The sequence below is a fragment of the Syngnathus leptorhynchus genome, chromosome 3 (genome assembly GCF_054491065.1).
Source record: "Syngnathus leptorhynchus isolate UIUO chromosome 3, UIUO_Slep, whole genome shotgun sequence".
Taxonomy (NCBI): Eukaryota; Metazoa; Chordata; class Actinopteri; order Syngnathiformes; family Syngnathidae; genus Syngnathus; species Syngnathus leptorhynchus.
The window spans coordinates 8,414,166-8,432,657 of record NC_141197.1 but is presented as its reverse complement, the minus strand read 5'-3'; the positions used below and the strand labels follow the sequence as shown (position 1 = coordinate 8,432,657).

The following is an 18,492-nucleotide window of genomic DNA, read 5'->3' as shown; positions in this document are numbered from 1 at the left end:
AGTGACATGAAAATAATTTGATATAAGCATTACTTTCATGCTTATGATCACCAATTTTGTCCAGCTGTTGTACTAAATGGATCGCCGCTTATTCATGTACATTTATTGTATCATTGGATGCATATCTGTGCAACAATGCGGGCATAATCCATTTAAATTCCTGGAAAAAAATAAACAATTTTATCGGGGTGTTTTTGTGGCTGTCAAACACATTATTAATTAGCATACTGCATTTGTTGTCACAAAGGCACAGGTCACCTTTATGACTAAGTTGTAAACATCAATTGGCCTTTGGAACATGTAAGCGAATAAAATACTGTTGAAACATAGTGATATTTTGGCTGCACAATATTCCCTGTTAATTAGTATCCCTGTTTATTCTTTTAATATGACCAAAGCGTAATATAAAAGGCAATAAGTCAAGGAAGGTTCAGTGGTACTGGTTACAAGGGTTGAAGACACAGGGGCGCTGTGGTTATGTCACGTTGCACTGCCTCCTCCTGCGACCTTTCGCCTACTTTTGCTTCCACGCTGACAACCGGGGCATTTGTTGTGTTGGCAGACACTGAGACACGGGGACCGAAGAAATCAGGTACAGTGCTACAAAAGTACTCAAACCGATGTGTTTAGTTGTCTTCTCGGGGCTGCAGAATACCATTGATAAAAACAAAAAAACAGGTCGAGCTGTAAATGTGGCATTTAAAGCCCTACGAGCAACGATGACGTCATTTAGCTTCCTAGCAGACAGAGGCATGCAATTCTTCAATAAAACAGATGTTAATGTTTTTAGATCTTTGCTATTTGTTCTGTACACCGTTGGGAAACGTAATATTGAAGTAACGCAAATTTCGGACACTCGGTTGTTTGCACCGTACGGTGCCCCAGACATGACAGCTTAAAAAAAAATAATAATAATAATGATGCGCACTCTATTATGAGATCACGGACAACTACGTTGTGGGTACAAACTACTACTAAGTCCGCATGGACTACTAATTAATAAGTAGTATTATTACTACTTATTAATTAACAACCAAGTTACTGTTGTTCCGTGCAAATCAGATGGATAAGTGAATTGTTGAAAAATTGAAAGGGAAAGGTTACACTAAATATACAGGGATAGCGTGATCACATTTTATTTTAAGGTTCGGGATGAGTTACGAGGACATCATGAAAAGTCTGTCTGGCATTGCAAGGAATCATTATATACATTTGAATAGACTTTTGAGAAACCAGGTTGCTTGGAGATACGACTTGGACGCCAGGTTTTAGATTCAACTGGCTTCCAGATAAACTGGCTTCCCATCCCAGATGTGGCCGTTAGGGCAATGTCAATGCAATAAAAAGCATTTTTTAAAGCATTTTTTCATTTGCTCATTTCTGTCCGATCGCGCAACTGCAGCGAACCGTCGAACGCGCAACCGTAGCGCGTCACCGACCGCTCAACTGCACCGCGCTGGTCGCATTATTGTGACAGAGCCCACGCTGAAATTTAGAAAATATTTTTAAAGTCCTAATGTACTTTCCTAAATTTAAGTGGACCTCAGTGCGCAGGAAGCTTAATTTTGTCCGATCGCGCGACTGCAGCGCACTGCCGAACGCGCAACCTTAGCGCGTCACCGCGCTGGTCGCATTATTGTAACAGAGCGGTCGCTAAAATTTAGAAAATATTTATTAAGTCCTGATGTACTTTCCAAAATTTAAGTGGACCTCAGTGCGCAGGGAGCTTAATTTTGTCCGATCGCGCAACTGCAGCGCACCGCCGAATGCGCAACCGTAGCGCGCCGCCGACCGTGCAATTGCACCGCGCTGGTCGCATTATTGTGACAGAGCGGTCGCTAAAATTTAGAAAATATTTTTAAAGTCCTAATGGACTTTCCAAAATGTAAGTGGACCTCAGTGAGCAGGGAGCTTAATTTTGTCCGATCGTGCAACCGCCGGCAGCGCGCCGGCCGGGCGCTCACTGTCGCACTGTTTGAGGAGCGTCTTTGGGACGTTCGAAAACCGAGGCTCCACTGTACACTAAGAGGACCATATGTGCGTTGTGTTGTACTATAAAACAGATAAAAATAAAACAATGTTATTTGGTGTCTCTTTTTTGCTGTTTACATTTTGTATTACTTCACAGTTGGTGGTTCTGTCATTTGGAAAGGAAGCCTGAACAATGTTGAGTACCTTGGCCCGTGTCACCCGGCCTGCTCTGCAGAGATACACATCTTCCGTGGCCAGTCAGACGGTCAAGTTTTGTCGTAGACCACAGAAGGTTACACATCCACCGACACTTGTGGTGCAGCTTCGTGGACAGCAGACTTTGGGTTCATCTTCCTTCTCTGTGGCCAGCCACTCTGTGAGACATGTCCGAGCACTGGATGAAGAGCGGCTGGTGGAGGTTGAGTGGGAAGATGGAGGACAAAACCTGTATCCCTTCACGTGGCTGAGGGACAACTGCCAGTGCTCACTTTGTACACTGCAATCAGCTCAGGCCCGTAAACTCTTGATGTCCGATCTGGACATTGACACAGGCATTAACGTTGTTGAGGTTACCAATGACAGCAAGGTAGGCTTAACATATCATTATTACCTCCTTTATAATAAATTACATTTATGGATGTCATTGTCAGTTACATTCAGAAGAACCTAAAAAAAAAAACCATTTATCCATGATTAAATATTACAATCGTGATATCGCAAAAACGTGAATGATGCAGGGTAATTTTTATTGTAATGTTGCATTTGACGCTAACAGTCAAAACTAAACGTTCATTCCTTTTATATTGGCCACATAATTGATTCAGCTCATGTATTTAATCTCATTATATTGTTCACTGAAAACAATGAGGCCGGGTAGAGAGTGATTTATTGCTTCCTTTCATTTTTCTTTTATTTTTTTTTAACAAACCACCAGATGGCTTGATGAGCTTTCAGCTGCATTTGTTTTAAAACTGCATTCCGCGGGATTTTAAGTTTCTAATTGTTACTGCCACGTGTGGCCAAAAAATGTAATTGCACACTTACATGCATGGGTTTTCCTTTTTTTAGCCTTCTTCTGAGAAACTGGGTGTCTGGGGCACGCTAGATGTTGGTCTCTTCCAAGCAGATGTAGAATCCATTATGGTGAAATAATAGCTTCTGGTCGGGACTCTGGGAGACAACGAGCTAACACGAGAACGCGCATGACGTCACATGCGCAGAAAACCTGATTCCAGCCTGAAAATGATTTTCCATATGCCAGCAAGAATACCCATTGTTTTAGTGTGCAATTTGCAAGATGTATGAGCCATTAATGGACAAATGAAAGTCACGGTAAAGTTATTTAGGGGCAAAATCCTGTGGAGTACAGCTTTAACATTACAATCTCAGAACATATGTGTAAAAATTCCAGAACTCGGTAAAAGATTAAATTCTGGTCCACAAATGAAGTGCAGCATAAATGAGTGGACACCAACAAATTAAAAATAAAACCAAATAAAATAAAAAATATTTACTCAAATGTTGACCGTTGATTGCACATTTTTGGGATGGTAGCAAATACGTTATGTGGCAAAAATAAGTATGCACCAATCAAAGCAAAGATAAGGAAACAGAAGTCACACAAATCCAATCACAAGTGAATCCAATCCTAAAAATTCTGATAATTGTATTCTTAAGATGTGCCAGTGAGCAGCGTGCAGTCTGCGAAGCTAACATGGGTGAACAGATTAAAAATACTATGTGTAGGATTTAGTGCCATCTAGTAGTGGACTAATAGAATCATTTTCAAATCCATTAAAAATAAAATAAAAAATATTCACTCATGTTAACCATTGATGAATTGATTGGAGTGGAGTGGACAGATAATCACTAATCCAGTCTCTTGGAATAAAGAAAATATATAGTAAGCAACAAAAATGTGAGGATAAATTTTAGTGTGAGAATGCCATGCATATTCAGCATACTGAATAAAAATGGACTGTCAAAAGTACACTCAAGTTGAGATGAATCCACGATGGCAGCGTCGGTCTTTGAGGCTGTTTTCTCTTCAGCTGGAACACATGTTGAAGTCAAGGTTGTGATCAGTCTCAGACAACAGTATATTTTGGCACAAACACTTAGGGCATCTGCTCAAAAGCCGAATGGAAGAGCATTTTCAAAGTATGAACTCAACAAACGACAAAGGGGGACGCATTCAAGAAGACATGTGTTTTTTTTGTTGTTTTTAAATACAAATAGTTGTGTCTCTGGAGTGTCTGCTCAAGTGTGAGATTGTACTACAAGGTCAATTTTTTCTTTGTTTCCTGTTTCTGAGATTGTGTCTGTAAACTACCCGTTCTGAATTTTGTCTCATTTTGACACACAAATATGTTTGTGGGGTTTAAGCGTGCAACAGTCTGATAGCTCGAGACCCACCCATACCCACAACAGTACGTAATAGTATTTATTGGTTGTTTATTCATGAATTAATTGTTACATTGTTCTTACGAGTTACGTACCGATTTTAATATATTTTCTAAAATGTATCCTCCTGTCTTGGAAGATTTTCTAACAAGTAAATCATCCCTAAGCTTCTACTAGATTTGATAAAGGATAAAGATTTTGACAGCTTGAATGTTTAGATCTCGGTGATAAGGAGTGTGACTCGTGCCATTCTCCATTTCCATCGCCAGCAGTGCTACCGGCTGGCAACGGTGTCCTGTCTTTTGTGTTTGTCGCTGTCTGTTACGCACATGTGTCACCTTGAAAAGGTTTGAAAAAAAAAAAAACTGTTTGTTGCCTTCTTTACTTCACAAAGTTAACGGCGATGCTTCATAATCACAACTCCTCCAATAACTTTTTTTTTTCTTGCAGTCCTTTAAATCAAGTCTGCACAATAGCAGTAAGAAGATAAGAATAGTCCATTGCCAAAAGGCAAAAGGATGGGGAAGCGTTGGATCAAACACAATATCCATGAACAAAATAAAACAATTATTACTTAAAAGCAAACATCTTCATGAAAGCGTTTGAGGGCGCCTCTTGGCAATTGCCTGTTTGCCAAATGGGAAGTTCACCTTTGACAACCAAGTCACAATGTCTCCTGCCTTTCGCCAGAAGTTAATTGGGACCGGCTTCATAATCTCCGACACTTATTGAGTGCTATAGAAAATGAAGGAAATGGGATTTTTTTTCTGGTTCCTCCACAGTTGTCCATTGTGTGGCCTGATCATCACACAAGTGTGTTTGATGCGGAGTGGCTAAAGAAACGCAGCTTTTCTCTTGAGGCCAGAGAAGCCATGCAAGAAGAGCTCTTCCTCAATGGTGAGTTGTTGTTTTTATTCCTCGTTTGGATTTGAAAGTTTACCGGAATTATTTTTGAACGACTTTAAAAGAGCAGAAATGTTTGTCAGATTCCTGTCGTCCCACAAGTATTAAGTCACCCGTTTTCATCTGACGACAACAAGCCGAAGACATTGTGAAAGCAAGCGTGAATTAGAGATTCAGATTTTTCTTTCTGGACAGTAAATGGCCCGCTTATCACCTTGATGATTCAATTGATTTTTCCACCGTTTACTGGCATTCAGTAAAAGCAGGATCTTGTGGTTGACAACAAAAATATAGTTTATGCAGAAACAACATTGTGCCAGTGTCTGAAAATCGTCCTAAAAGGATGGAACACCTTCTAAATCTTTCACATGAAACCAGGAGAAATGATTTAGTTTTGGACTTGGTTGATAGCTTGACATTGATCCAGTCTGCTTTGCACAGTTTAAGGTCTTGCACTTGAGTGGCTGGCGCGGGAAGGGGACTATGTGCTCGATCTTGGGTCCTGAAGGACCCACAGGGTTGAATGGTTCTTGCTGTACCTGTTCCAGATTGCTTACTACGTATTGACACGTTTGCGGGATGCTAAATTTTCATTGCAGTTATGAGTTTGTGAGCCTGCTTATGCAAAAACTACCACAAATGTGTTTTTTTTGTTTTTGTTTTTAACATTCATGCAAACCAACCACACCTCTTGAGTGTGTTTCTAGATTTTAACTGCAGTCCTCTAAAATGCTGCTTGGCTTGCTTGCAGAGCAAAATGACACACTCTTGAGGTTTAATTATTTCTTCCTCGGAGCCAGATTGAAATTCCTTCCACTGGGAAAAAAACACAGAAAAGATGGACAAATTAATGATAAACAGCTTCTTCCAAGAGGTTTTCTCATAATGTCACATATGTGTTATTCATCATTGTTCTTACTCCCCCACTCATATGGTGAACCCAATCCAGAATGTGCCTGTTCAAAAGTCTTTAACGTGAATATACTCACTGGGAAAGGTCACTGTGAGGTCACTAAGATAACTGGCCCTCTGAGGATTGGTTTTTAGCCAGTACTGCGTGTCATTGTTTGTGTGTTGGAGCATGTTTTACCTTTCTGCTGCTGTTCTTTCTGTGTCTATGCACACTGCCGTATGTTGTCGGGCTACGGTAGCTATTTTTGGTTGGGCATGAAACTAATCCATAAAAATTCAAGTGTTATTTTCAAAGAGTCTCTTTGATATGAGTCAAATGTCATGCTTAGAGGAGAAAAACAAGACCTGGAAATCCCTGAGATGCCTGTGAGTCTTGATTATGGTGTCTTATCATAGTATAACTCATTTATGATATTTGGCTCTCATGTATGTAATTCAATTCGATAAACGTAGATTTTTAATATGAGTGTCTGGCAAATGTCTACTAGTCACATTTCTTTCATACTCAAAAAGCAAAGAGACAAAAATGCTTAAAGTGCTTCAAAGCTAAATTAACAAGGTGGGTTTTGAGCCTTCTTTTTAAAAATATCAATGGTCTGTGAGGCCCTGAATTCCTCTCGTTCCACAGATTGTGGAACCCTCGCTATGGGTCGAACAGTAGTTTTGACTCTGGGTATAATATGACTAAAAGTCCTGTATCAGAGGACGTAGCAGCTCAAAATGATATAAGAACAGCGATACCAAAGCAGCTAACACCATGAACGCTTTTATAAATTTAGAAACAGACCTTAAAATTGATCGGGAAATACACAGGATACCAATGTTATAATGGCCTCTTTGATCCTCATCAGCATACGAGCTGCTGAATTCCGCAGCAATTGTAAATTACTTATAGGTTTATTTAGTTTAAGGGAAGACCAGATCATTACAGAAATCAATGAACCTGGACATTAGTTTGTATTTGTGTGTCTGTGTTTTCTCTAGAGACAAATGGGCAAACCCGGGCGATGCTCTTCAAGTGGTAGAATCCAGTTTTTGCTATTGTTAATGTGCGGGATCAAATTTAGCTCAGAGTTGAAATACACAGGTGTTTAACTTTGGCAAACTAAAATTGCGTGAGTTTCTCTCTCTTTAAAATGCAACACAGCTTTATTAATGCAGCACATTTCACAACAGTTGAAGCTAGAACAAAACACTATACATATAACATAAAACACTGCACAAAACACAAATTAATATACAGTAGTCGTAATATAAAGTAGACACCAAAAGTCAGTCAAAAGCCCCAAACTTTACTTTTAAATTAAGGAATGTTGTTAGTATGGCAGCCAATGATTTTCACTTGAAAATATTTGGGGTCAATCATATGGGTTGGTTGTGTTTAAAAATTTGAAGAGAGATTTCAAGTTTGTGTTTTCCCCATTTCCTTTCAGCCGTTTTAGTAATTTGGTTTTCAGTGTTCTTCTGTGGTGGTCAGGATTTGCCTAGAGTTTATTGGCTCTACTGTATCAAGTAGAAATTGAATTTTCTTGTTAAAATCTAAGAGGGGGCTAGAATGTCTGTTAAAACGTTAACCAAATAAGAAGTCCCTTCAACATTGAGGTAATGCTTTCTACCGGTGCCTTCCAGTATGCGGTTAAAACCAATTACGGTGCGGTAAATTCAATTCATATTCATAACCATTCAATTCATATTCATTACCATTTATATTCATTATGCTGGATTCATGGTTGGTGCAAAAGTTATGACGTAGTCTTATTAAATTACATAAATTGTACTCTATATAGAAATGGGAAGAAATGATTTGTGTCACAATAAGAGGCACATGCCTGAAAAAAAAAAATCTCTTCTTACATGACAATTACATGAATCACAGTTTATGTTGTGTATGTAAGCACTTGGAAACACTCACCAAGACAGAGTATTGTATGTTTTTGTAGATCATTACAATGTGAAGTGCACACATTGTGATCCAGTTTTGAACAGTACAAAAATAACAAAGACATTAAAAATCTACTAGTACTGCCTGTCCGAAAAGAATAAGGAATAACATAGATTTCAATCCTAGCCCTCAGCTTAATGTTCTTCTTATGCTCAGACAGTTTTCCTAGTGACAACTTTCAATTAGATTTTAAATTAAATGCTCAGACGTCGCTTTACAGCTGAATTGCGAGGTAAGTCTTTTTCTGCAGTTTTCGACAACGTTAGGTAAGAGCAGGTCGCTCTTGTGAGCACCTCTTTTCTGCCACATGGAAAACTGATTTAGAGTGAGGGTCAACAAAAGATCTGCATGTTCTTCCAAATCGCAAGCCCACCGCTGTCAATATTTCCTTTCCAGGGAATGAACAAATATTTCCCCCAGCCCATATGTGCTTCTTAGCTGGATACAGACTTACCGCTTCGTTTCCTTACTGAGGAACTTTAATGCTTTAGGCCATTGGTGACCTGTTCTGTTTCTGTTCTTCAGAATGTTAGCCTACAACCAAATCACTTATTGTTTGAGAAACTTATTGGCATTTTCAATTTTTTTCTTGTCACCTTTGCTCATAAGAGACACACTCATCGCATAAGGAGAGCAATGCTTTCCGGTTCACTGAAAGTTTCTGTCGTGCAGAGTCTCTTATCAGTAATGACCCTTTTTTTTTTTGTCATAAATTTGCCTGCTACACTCCCCGTCAGATGTGTCGTAATATTTGACCTATGGCAAGATTTGCAATTTATGCATGTCATGATTATTTAGTTGGAGCTCAAATCATGACTAATGACTTAATACGTGCCTAAAGGTAAGAAATTATGGAAAGAATGTTTATGGAAAGCAATCATAGCTACACCATTTTAATACGTTCTTCTCACATAACCGATTGACGTTAATCACCGTCTTCCTATGCTGACGCATCTGCCATTTTCTTAAAAATGGAAACTTTTATGTTCAGTGTGTTTATAAAAGTACCTCAAATCTGGGAATTGGGTCATATAGTATTTAGATCAGAATTGGCTTACAACGAAAACTGAAAATTTCTATTTTGCTTCGATAGCTAGTGCTGATCGAGGTTTCACATTTTATCTAAGAATTGTGATTGTACATATGTATATACTGTGTAAGATGTTTAAACTCTTTAAACATCTTGCCATCACATCCTAAAGAAAGGAACAGACATTGATGAGCTAATTTCGAATTTTGACCCAAAAAAAAAAAACTGTCTAACCGTTAACTTCATTGCAACTCTCGCCGACAATTTCAGTCTCTTGACTAATTTCATGTCTCAGCTAAGTAAAAGCTGATTCATCATGCTGTCTATCTGGTTTCCTCTTTCTCCATCTGGTCTGAATTTTGTCTTGGCGACACAAAGCATCTTGAAAGCAGAGCTGTGGATGTTCAACCATGGAAAACTTGGATGTTCTCTCAAAGTCACTTCAGTTCACATATTCAGCTTAATCAGAGAATTTTCTCCAAGACGTCTTGTCGAGAAACTACTGCTGTCAGTTCTTTGCCAATCTTAAATCTTTGAAACTATTGTCTCCCAATGCAAAAGCTATGTTTTAGGATCACTTTTTAAAAATCAACTCTCAAACACTTTTTGCGCCTTTCGGCTGATGCTGTCAGCAAGTCATTCATGTGATTTGTTTTGAAAGAAATGTCTTGACACAACCTTCCCGATTTTTGTGTTTGATACGGACGGGCTTGGGACCGGCAGTGGCTGGCTCTGAAAAACAGAAGAATGTAACACTACACTATCAGTGCCAAGAGAATTGAGAGGAATAAAGTCTCTGAACGTCAACGTGTAAAATGAACTCTCGAGTCTTTTTACAAAGCTTTTAAGCCGATGTCGCAGAGTGAATTGCTGAGAAAGTAACATGCATCTTGGCAGGATACTCATGAAGTGTGTGCTTTCTCTTCTCAAGAACGCCTTTCACGCACTTGCAGAAATCATTTGTTCAGAATGAACTCAATTATGAACAGGATTTTCCACTTCAATAAACTTTTCATTGTATCAGTGGCGGTGGCAATTCCAATTTCAGTTCCAAGCTAACCTCTGGAAAAAGGTGAGACAGTCTCATTTGTAGCATCTCTTTCTGCTTGCACCTCTTCACTAAAAAACACAGTACTTGAGAAGAATTGTACGATAAAATATTGGGCATCATTACCAGGTTATTTTTATTAGAAAAATTAAAAAGATGTCAAGACACATTGCCTTATTATTTAAAATGAGTTAGTCCCATCTGGCTGGAGCCGCCTGTGTGTGCATTCCGCAGATGGCCAGTTGAACTGATGGCAGCTTTGTGATAAAAATCCACTCAGGTCGAAACAAAGTTCGCTTGTGGGCTGTAGAGGAGGTGACGCAGACCTTCAGACTTCAACAGAGCACAATGAGGCGCGAGATACACTGCCTTGAGCTGTCTGACAGCTACCGAAGTAGCCGGAGTTTCAGCTTTTCTTGGCTGGAAAAGCCGCTGTAGCGGACTACGCTTTAGACTCTAAAGTCTCTATCTTGTCTTGACTGCTGCTGTCATTTCATTTCAAATACATCGACTTTTTCCTCAAACAACATGCATGCTGATTCTTACATGACCTCTCAGTCCAGCACAGCTGGAAACTATGTAAGACAGCAACGTTGATTTCTCGTTGACTGCTGACGCACAGGCCTTCTCATATGGGAGGAAAAGAGGGGTGATTTAATCTGCAGAGTTTTCCATTCCGTTTTTCTTTTTTTTTTTAATGGGGGAGATTGACGAAGACACTCGTGAGTTTTAATCACCAGTCGTGCCTTTCTTTTAATCCTTGATGAGTCATTTTTTTTCTACGCCCCAAGTGCTGTCCAATCCCCAGGAAATTACTTGCAGCTCTGCAATGATGCAAGTCACATTGTTTACATTATATACATTTAGATAGTGTGTCATTTTTGGACCTTTTACTGACAGAGCAGAGCGAGCGTCCACGTGAGGAAGTTGAAACACCAGGTTTCACAAGCGTACATGTTACAACCAAGACTGACCTTTGGCCCATGTTCTGTTTTGTCATCAGAAGCAGAAAGTTCCTGACCTTTTGATCTGTGCAACAGTAATAAAACAATAACTGCTATTGCTGCTGTGTAGTCATCTTTGAATTCAAATGCTAGTTTTAGCTCGCCCGTCAATTTAGTTTCCAGTGATCGCTAGCAATGAGCTGGCAATGTTTTTTCATTCTATTTTTTTTTATAGTAAACTCCAGAGCTGCCAACCTATAAAGGATAAATCAGATCTCATAAGTAGAAATTAAAACTCCCTATTTTGCAAACAAATAACATTTCTGGGAGATTGGTTTGGAAAAATAGATTTCTAGTTTGCATGATGTACATCTTGTGCAAATATCTTTCTCGCATGTTTTTTTTGTATTTTCTTTATCCGCAACTGCTGCCAACACAATTCGAGTTTCTCCATTGTGGGACCAATAAAGGTCAACAAAGGCCCCTCCTCTCAACTGACATATGTCATTGTGACGTCCTAATTTCCTTCCATTTTCTGATCCTCTGTATCTGTGTACTTTTATTGTGTATAATATTTTCTCCAGACACTTGAGTTGCTTGGTATTTCGCTACAACTCTGTTTCAGCCAGGCCTGTGTGATGAGTGCACCGTATCATCCAATCACTTCTTTCTGTGTTTTGCATGTCAATGACTGAGCAATTAGCAATGCTTCTCCATCTTTCTCCCCAGCCTCGTTTCATGACAATGGTACTAGTTAGTGTAGCTTATTCACTGGCATGGAGGCTGTAATTAGTCACTGTGCTGTGTTGACATGGGATGGGAAGCGATTTTCCTCCTTCGCGTCCCTGCAGCATACATGAACTTACCATCTAACAATCAGTACTGCAGACATAAAGAGGGTTCAGTGATTTCCGAAACAAAATAATACATTTGGAAGCTCTCGAATTCAGATTGAAAAGTCACTTTACATATTAAAAGCTTGCTCAATATGCATTCAGGGGCCCTTCACATTATCGGAACTTGCACACATACACACACCGCACTATTTGGCACATTTGTGTTTATAATCATGAGATGCCAAAATCTAAATTGCGATTATTGGTATATCTCGTCTAACTGCCCAAACCGGAATAGTCTTTGTGTTTTGTACCGATGTAGTACTTAGTAATCCTTCCTTTCAATATGAAGGACTGTAATTCCACCGCTGTCGAAAAAGATATAAATTGCAGATTCCAGTCCATCGCCTGTCCGCTTCTGCTTTGTGGTCTGATTGCAATACAGACATTTGAAAGGCTGTGAAGAAATCGCGACAAAAAAGAGATATGGAGGAGTTTCAAGCATCAGCCAGGTACAAACTCTAAGCGCTTAAATCCTCCTCACACCAGAAATACACTTTGCAGCTGTTAGATGGAAATCGCTGGAGAGCGGCTCCATGGAAAAAGGAGTGTAACCAGATGGCGTATAGCAGCAGGAGAAATTTTTCCATTTGTCTGTCTGAAAGAAGCTTGCTGATTTTTCTCTGCATGTCTGTCATATTCAATCGCTTTCAGTAGCAAACTACCAAAGTGCTTGGGTTGCAATAGGAAGCTCAATCTATAGAAGGTGACCATTTCTGTTTAATATATCGTTTTATTTCGGAGAATGAAAAGATTCACCCTTGGAGGATGATAATACATACGCTCTCAAGGTAGTGATGCGTGTTTAAGAGATTGGGCACGCTCTACTGCTCATCTCAGCTCCAAACTGAGATGCTTCTTATCCATTTCATCAGCACCACTCCAGGGTGGATTTTATGATCCAGGCCTCATTACCTCAGCACAAAACAGCAAAATAAGGAAAGTCCTTTTATAGTATGGCTTGAAATTGTTTAAGCTGCATCAATATTACATTACATTTAGCAATGAAAAGCGTTAAACACATTAAGAGTTTCTGTTGTCAGAGCAGAAAAATGCAACCTTTTGAAATGTTATCTTGAGGGCAAAGGATTTCTCTGGGGACTTTGTCATTGTTCTTGATTGATTGCATATATATTTACAAGTGCGTTTTGAGACTAACCCTGATATTTCATGATGGGTTTTTCTGTCACGTTCTGACTTTTTCCCATGGTGGCGTGAGTAAGAAGGTCATTTTGATGATCACCTATTCTCTCACCCACACCAGATCATTCCTTTACTTTCTTTATTTGAAGCTGCATACCATATTCCATCCCGTCTTGCTTTTTTTTTGTGTACTATTCCCTGTTGGATACTCTTTGTTTTTATGTCCCTTTTCACATAAGTATTGGAATCTGCCCATGTTCCCAGTAGGTCATTTTTCCCTTATCTTCTGTCCTCCATCATAAGAGAACAATCTGGTGTAGCCACAGAGCTTAACACTAGGAGCTGATTACCAACAGCTCCAGGGTACGAGCTTACCATGTCAGTTAAAGGAAATGGGGACAAAAAACGCTGATGGAAAACTCCCAACAGTACCTGACAGTTCCAGCTCAATACAAACGGTACACATTGCTTGCAAAAGCAAATACACCTGATTTGAATAAAGTGTTTGTCTAGGACAAACACTTCCTCCTTTCTGAAACATGTGAAGGCCAAGGCCCAACTAAGAGAGAAAAGTTGCCTGAATCTTTTGTTGAGAATGATGTACCAAGTGGTGGTCTCTTTGGACTTTGGTGGTTAAGTTGGAGAAGACTCTGACACTCTTGTAGAACGTCCGTTATGCAACAGTGAACTCGAGAAGAGCATCTGCGCTTGCTCTCTGTGGGGCCTCGTGTAAAGGAAGATGAATTTGTACTAAAATGTAGTTGGAAGCCAATAGTTGACCCCTCACAGACAATTAAACGCTAGCTGAATATGAATAGTATCTCATCACAGCTTTAAAATGATGAAGGGATTCAAACAATAGTTAAGTGAGAGCCATAATGACTAGTGTTGAAAACTTCTTTTCACTGTAATAAATCATCGCTATGAAAGCCCAAAAACTAGAGCATGTCCCAGTGTACTGCATCAATTTACCTTTGCAGCAGAACGTGTCCCAGTTTTACCTCCAGAGGAAGCATATCTCTCAATAGAGTCACATACTGTAATGAATTGCTTATATACCCACTGTAAAGTTGAAAAGGTTTTGCTCACAAAATGGTGGTGCAAGGTTTTGGAGAGAATGTGAAATAGATTTGAGCGCAATTAAGATGCATGTAGGTCAAAAGTATAAACACACTGTAGTACATGCAGAGATATGAGAGTTAGGGGATCAACTATTCCCACTTTACCCAATTTGGACTTGCAGTAGACTTGAGCCAAACAATCTCCCTTCCTCTGACCTCTCGACACCATTTAGTTGCATTGGCTGAACATGTTTTCAAGTATCAGCAGTAAAATAATATTCATAAGCTTTTTGTGGAAAAATAAGTTTCCTCCCAGTCTATATGGAAGAGGTATTTTTTATCTTGGTTAATTTTGATACTATTTCTTAAGTCTAGAGTAGATAAAGTGGCTAATGAGGCCACTTTGCGAGAGTTTTGGAAAACTGGTCGAACGCAATTGATGTGATGGGCACTGCTTTGGATCATTCAGTAGCTCCAAAATTTCATTGCGGTTCTGAAGTTCAAGATCCGAATCTTAACTCTGCATTTTGTGCAATAAACATGCTTCTGATTGTCATGTTCCCGTTTCAGAGCGCTACTACTGGGACAGCAAACTACGTATCCCCACTGCCGACTACCAGGACATCCTCCGCGATGACAAGGCCGCGCTGGCGTGGCTTGTGGCGCTGAGACGCGTCGGTATCGTCTACTTGAAGGGGGCTCCAGCGGAGCGAGGCCACGTGGCCCGACTGGCCGAGAGGATCGGTTATCTTAGACTGACGTTCTACGGGTAAGACTCAGTGACGTTACCCGATTGCGTGCCAAGCCGCTATTAAATCAGCTTTGACCTCACCAAATGCTCAAATGGTAAATTTTCCACATGTGCATCATCTCGCTGGTGCTCAGCCCAAAGACTGTAATTAAATATAACTCGATATACTATTTATTTCCCAAGGAATCCAAAAACGAGTTTGCGCTAAATATTCTTTATGAGGAAAATATGCGTTGATTGGAGTTAATGGCTTCGGTTTATTACACGAAGGAGCAGACGGGATAAGCAAGCCAAAGTCATTCCAGCTGCTTTAAACCTGAGGAATTACCTGGTGCACTCGGTCAGAACAGAGGTTTGGAGTGTCATTCCACTGCCAGAGGATGAGCTCACAGAATTGGAAGTAAAGAGCTGTCTACTTCTCATCGTCAAAACATGGGAGTTAACGTGACCTCATTAGCACTCAGCTCGTTCTCAACACATCTTAATGAACAGCAGAAAGCCCCACAAGCGCTATAGTCGATGTGCTGAAACACATCTTTTCAATTCAGGAGACCATTTTATGTGTGGATGACACACGGGTTCAAATCAGAAGCCAAGGCTGCTACACCCCAAAACCAAACAAATGATTCAGTGAATGCCGCTAAGTGCCCTAAGGAAAACACAAGCAACCACTGAGCGGGCATTGTCACAACATGGACGGGCTAACGCTTCAGGTCAAGACTCAACCGTCTACCTGCATCTCAAAAAGAAAGCCCATGGGAGTTACTCAATTTAGCTTCTACAAAAAAAAAAAAACATCAAACAAACCACTCATCCACCACTTACGGGTTTTCAATGCCTCCATTTATATATTGATGAATACTCAAGCCGCTATTCACATGCTTTTCCCAAATGACGGAAAAGTGCTATAATAAAAGATGTCTGGGTTTTCTTCCTGTTACTGTCTTCAGGCATACATGGCAGGTTGTGGACAAGTACAATGCAAACAACGTGGCCTATACCTCAGGAAATCTCAGTCTCCACACAGACTACCCTGCATTACACTTTGCTCCCGGAGTGAGTACTTTCAGTTGCATGTTTCAATTTGAGCCCCCCTAGCATTGAATGCATAGTAAAAGGGGTATGATCACGGCCCGTTGAGCATAGGTGCAGTTCCTGCATTGCATCGCCCAGGCCAAAGAGGGCGGCGACAGCGAGGTGGTCGACGGCTTCCACACGGCCGAGCAGCTGCGGTGCGAAGACCCCGAGGCCTTCCACACGCTCACCACACTCTTGGTGGACTTCACTGACACAGGGACGGACTACTGTGACTTTATGTTGCAGTCCAAGAAGAGGATCATTGAGTGAGTGAGGAGGCCTCTCAAAACACACACACACACTATCATGCCATAGAACTCTTTGAAGGAGAGATTAGAAAGAGAAACACTGCCATCTGCTGCCCAACATGTGTGTTGACAAGTACAATATGAAAGATTCATCACATTTCATTTGACTTCATTTTGATGCTGTTGTTTCAAAGTGGTGGACAACTGCACTGCATGGGAGCCATTTTTAATATCTCATGTTGGTAAAATACTAATATTTTAGTGGTTATATTGAAGTATGAATTTCTTGTAGTTGCCCAAGTCACCTTTTATTTTAGTATTGTCTGTCTTTGTGCTCAGCGTTAATGAGCAAGATCAAGTTGTGAGGATAAACTACAACAACGCCACGAGGGATTCGGTGCTGGACCTCCCACTTCATCAGGTTCAGCCCTTCTACAGAGCGCTCAAGGCCTACGTGAACCTCATAAAGCGACCCGAGAATGTGGTCAGCTACAAGATGGAGCCAGGTCAGCATCAACTGTCGTCTCTAAAACCACTTCTGCAAAACATTTCATTTGGGGTCAATTAGGGACAGCGAACCCTCCCGCGAATAACAAGAAAATTAACATTTGTCGTCATTGCCTATATTAATAGTTGAAACTGAAAATATACAAGAGACAAAACAGTTTACTTGCAATTCAAATTCTGTTCACGTCACAGTTCAACTGTCAAATGAGTTATAAGATAGTCAGCTTTCCCCCTCCACATGAAGATTTTTTATCATAAATATTCAACACGTTTAATATTTCAGGCTGTCGACCCAATCTGCCTCGGACATCTTAATCTGAACAAATCATCTCTTTATAACATACCTCAGACCAAAGGAGAATCCCATGAGACAGTTTTATGTCCTTGGTCAGGATGGAGCAAAATAAGGACAAAAATAGCCCAATTGATAAAGCCGCAGCAGAAACCTGTTTAGCCCCAGTTAAGCTACCCCAGCATTTTATTTAATATTCAAAAATACATTTATATATTTTATTTTCTCAGCCTCTTAAGTATTGGTCACACACACACACACACACACACACAAAAAAGCAATACTTTTTGTTCAGCTACCAATCCTCTGCAGACCTGCTCTTAGTCAAAAGTCTTTCTGCTTGCATTCCAGGGGACATTGTGACATTCGACAACTGGCGCCTACTTCATGGTCGAAAGAGCTACGTTAGCAGTCCGGACAAGGTGCGGCACCTGGAGGGCGCCTACCTGGATTGGGACGAAGTCATGTCTCGTCTCCGAATTCTCCGCAATAACGTCAATTAGGGTGACCCATGTCACGCCATGACATCGTGACAGTTAAATAGTGACACTTTAATCGCCGCATCTCAATTGCCTTTGTCACAGTTGGAGGAGTTTGAGCCATTACTCTCTAACTTTCACTGCAACGCGCCAATGCAACTATTTATGAACAATTTTACAGGGCGGCCTTGAAAAACATTTTGAAGTGAATCATCAAAGCTGCGTTTTCGTCTGCCGTTTTGCCATATCTCAATAGGTGCATTTTCTACCACTTGATTTTTGATGTCTATAAAATCAGCTCTTCCCATTGCAAATAGAGCCTTTCCTTATTTATTTTGATGTCATATGGTAAATTAAGCCAAATGATTAGGTTGGATGTAGTCCTGTGCCTTTTATCCTTTTCTGCTGGTCTCAAATCACGTACATCAGGGATTTTCAACTGGTTTTGTCCAAGGGACACCCCCATTATAACCAAGAAGCAACTCAGGAACCAATGCTTTAAATATTAATATATAAATATTAATTTATTTTGCATCGAAGGAGGATAAACCTATACAGGCTATTTATTTGCATCTGTAAGTCTATTTTGGAAATCTCAGCTACAAAATTTGGATGGTTAAATGAATTTGGATGGGTAAAACGATGAACAAAAAGAGCTGGAAAATCAAGTCTAAATAATAACTCAATATTTATTTTTAAAAATGTTACAATTTTACATTTCCAATTTCGCTGACCATCTGCAATACCGTCACGGACCATCGGTTGACAATCCCTGACATACATAAAAGCCACGACTCCAAAGTTGTAAGTAAATCAACAAGCGTTTGTTTTACTGCATCTACAATAAAGCAACATTTTAGCAGTCTGTGTCTAATGTAGTTCTTC

At 40.1% G+C, this 18,492-nt stretch overlaps 1 protein-coding gene across 1 annotated transcript; it reads left to right on the top strand.

Annotated features, from left to right (window-relative positions):
- Positions 1–352: 352 nt before the first annotated feature.
- Positions 353–18,487, top strand: bbox1 (butyrobetaine (gamma), 2-oxoglutarate dioxygenase (gamma-butyrobetaine hydroxylase) 1). The gene is made up of 8 exons (XM_085906782.1): positions 353–592; positions 2,129–2,557; positions 5,157–5,271; positions 14,824–15,022; positions 15,955–16,060; positions 16,151–16,347; positions 16,669–16,835; positions 17,480–18,487. Exons 2-8 carry the CDS (start codon positions 2,165–2,167, stop codon positions 17,629–17,631), a joined length of 1,329 nt encoding a protein of 442 aa, XP_085762908.1. The 5' UTR covers positions 353–592; positions 2,129–2,164; the 3' UTR covers positions 17,632–18,487.
- The last annotated feature ends 5 nt before the right edge of the window (positions 18,488–18,492 follow it).

Excerpts from the sequence above, each read along its gene's own strand:
- bbox1 (XM_085906782.1), top strand. The coding sequence starts at position 2,165 with ATGTTGAGTACCTTGGCCCGTGTCACCCGGCCTGCTCTGCAGAGATAC. Across the intron at positions 15,023-15,954 it reads CTTAGACTGACGTTCTACGG|GCATACATGGCAGGTTGTGG; the intron begins GTAAGACTCAGT and ends TACTGTCTTCAG. Across the intron at positions 16,348-16,668 it reads TCCAAGAAGAGGATCATTGA|CGTTAATGAGCAAGATCAAG; the intron begins GTGAGTGAGGAG and ends CTTTGTGCTCAG.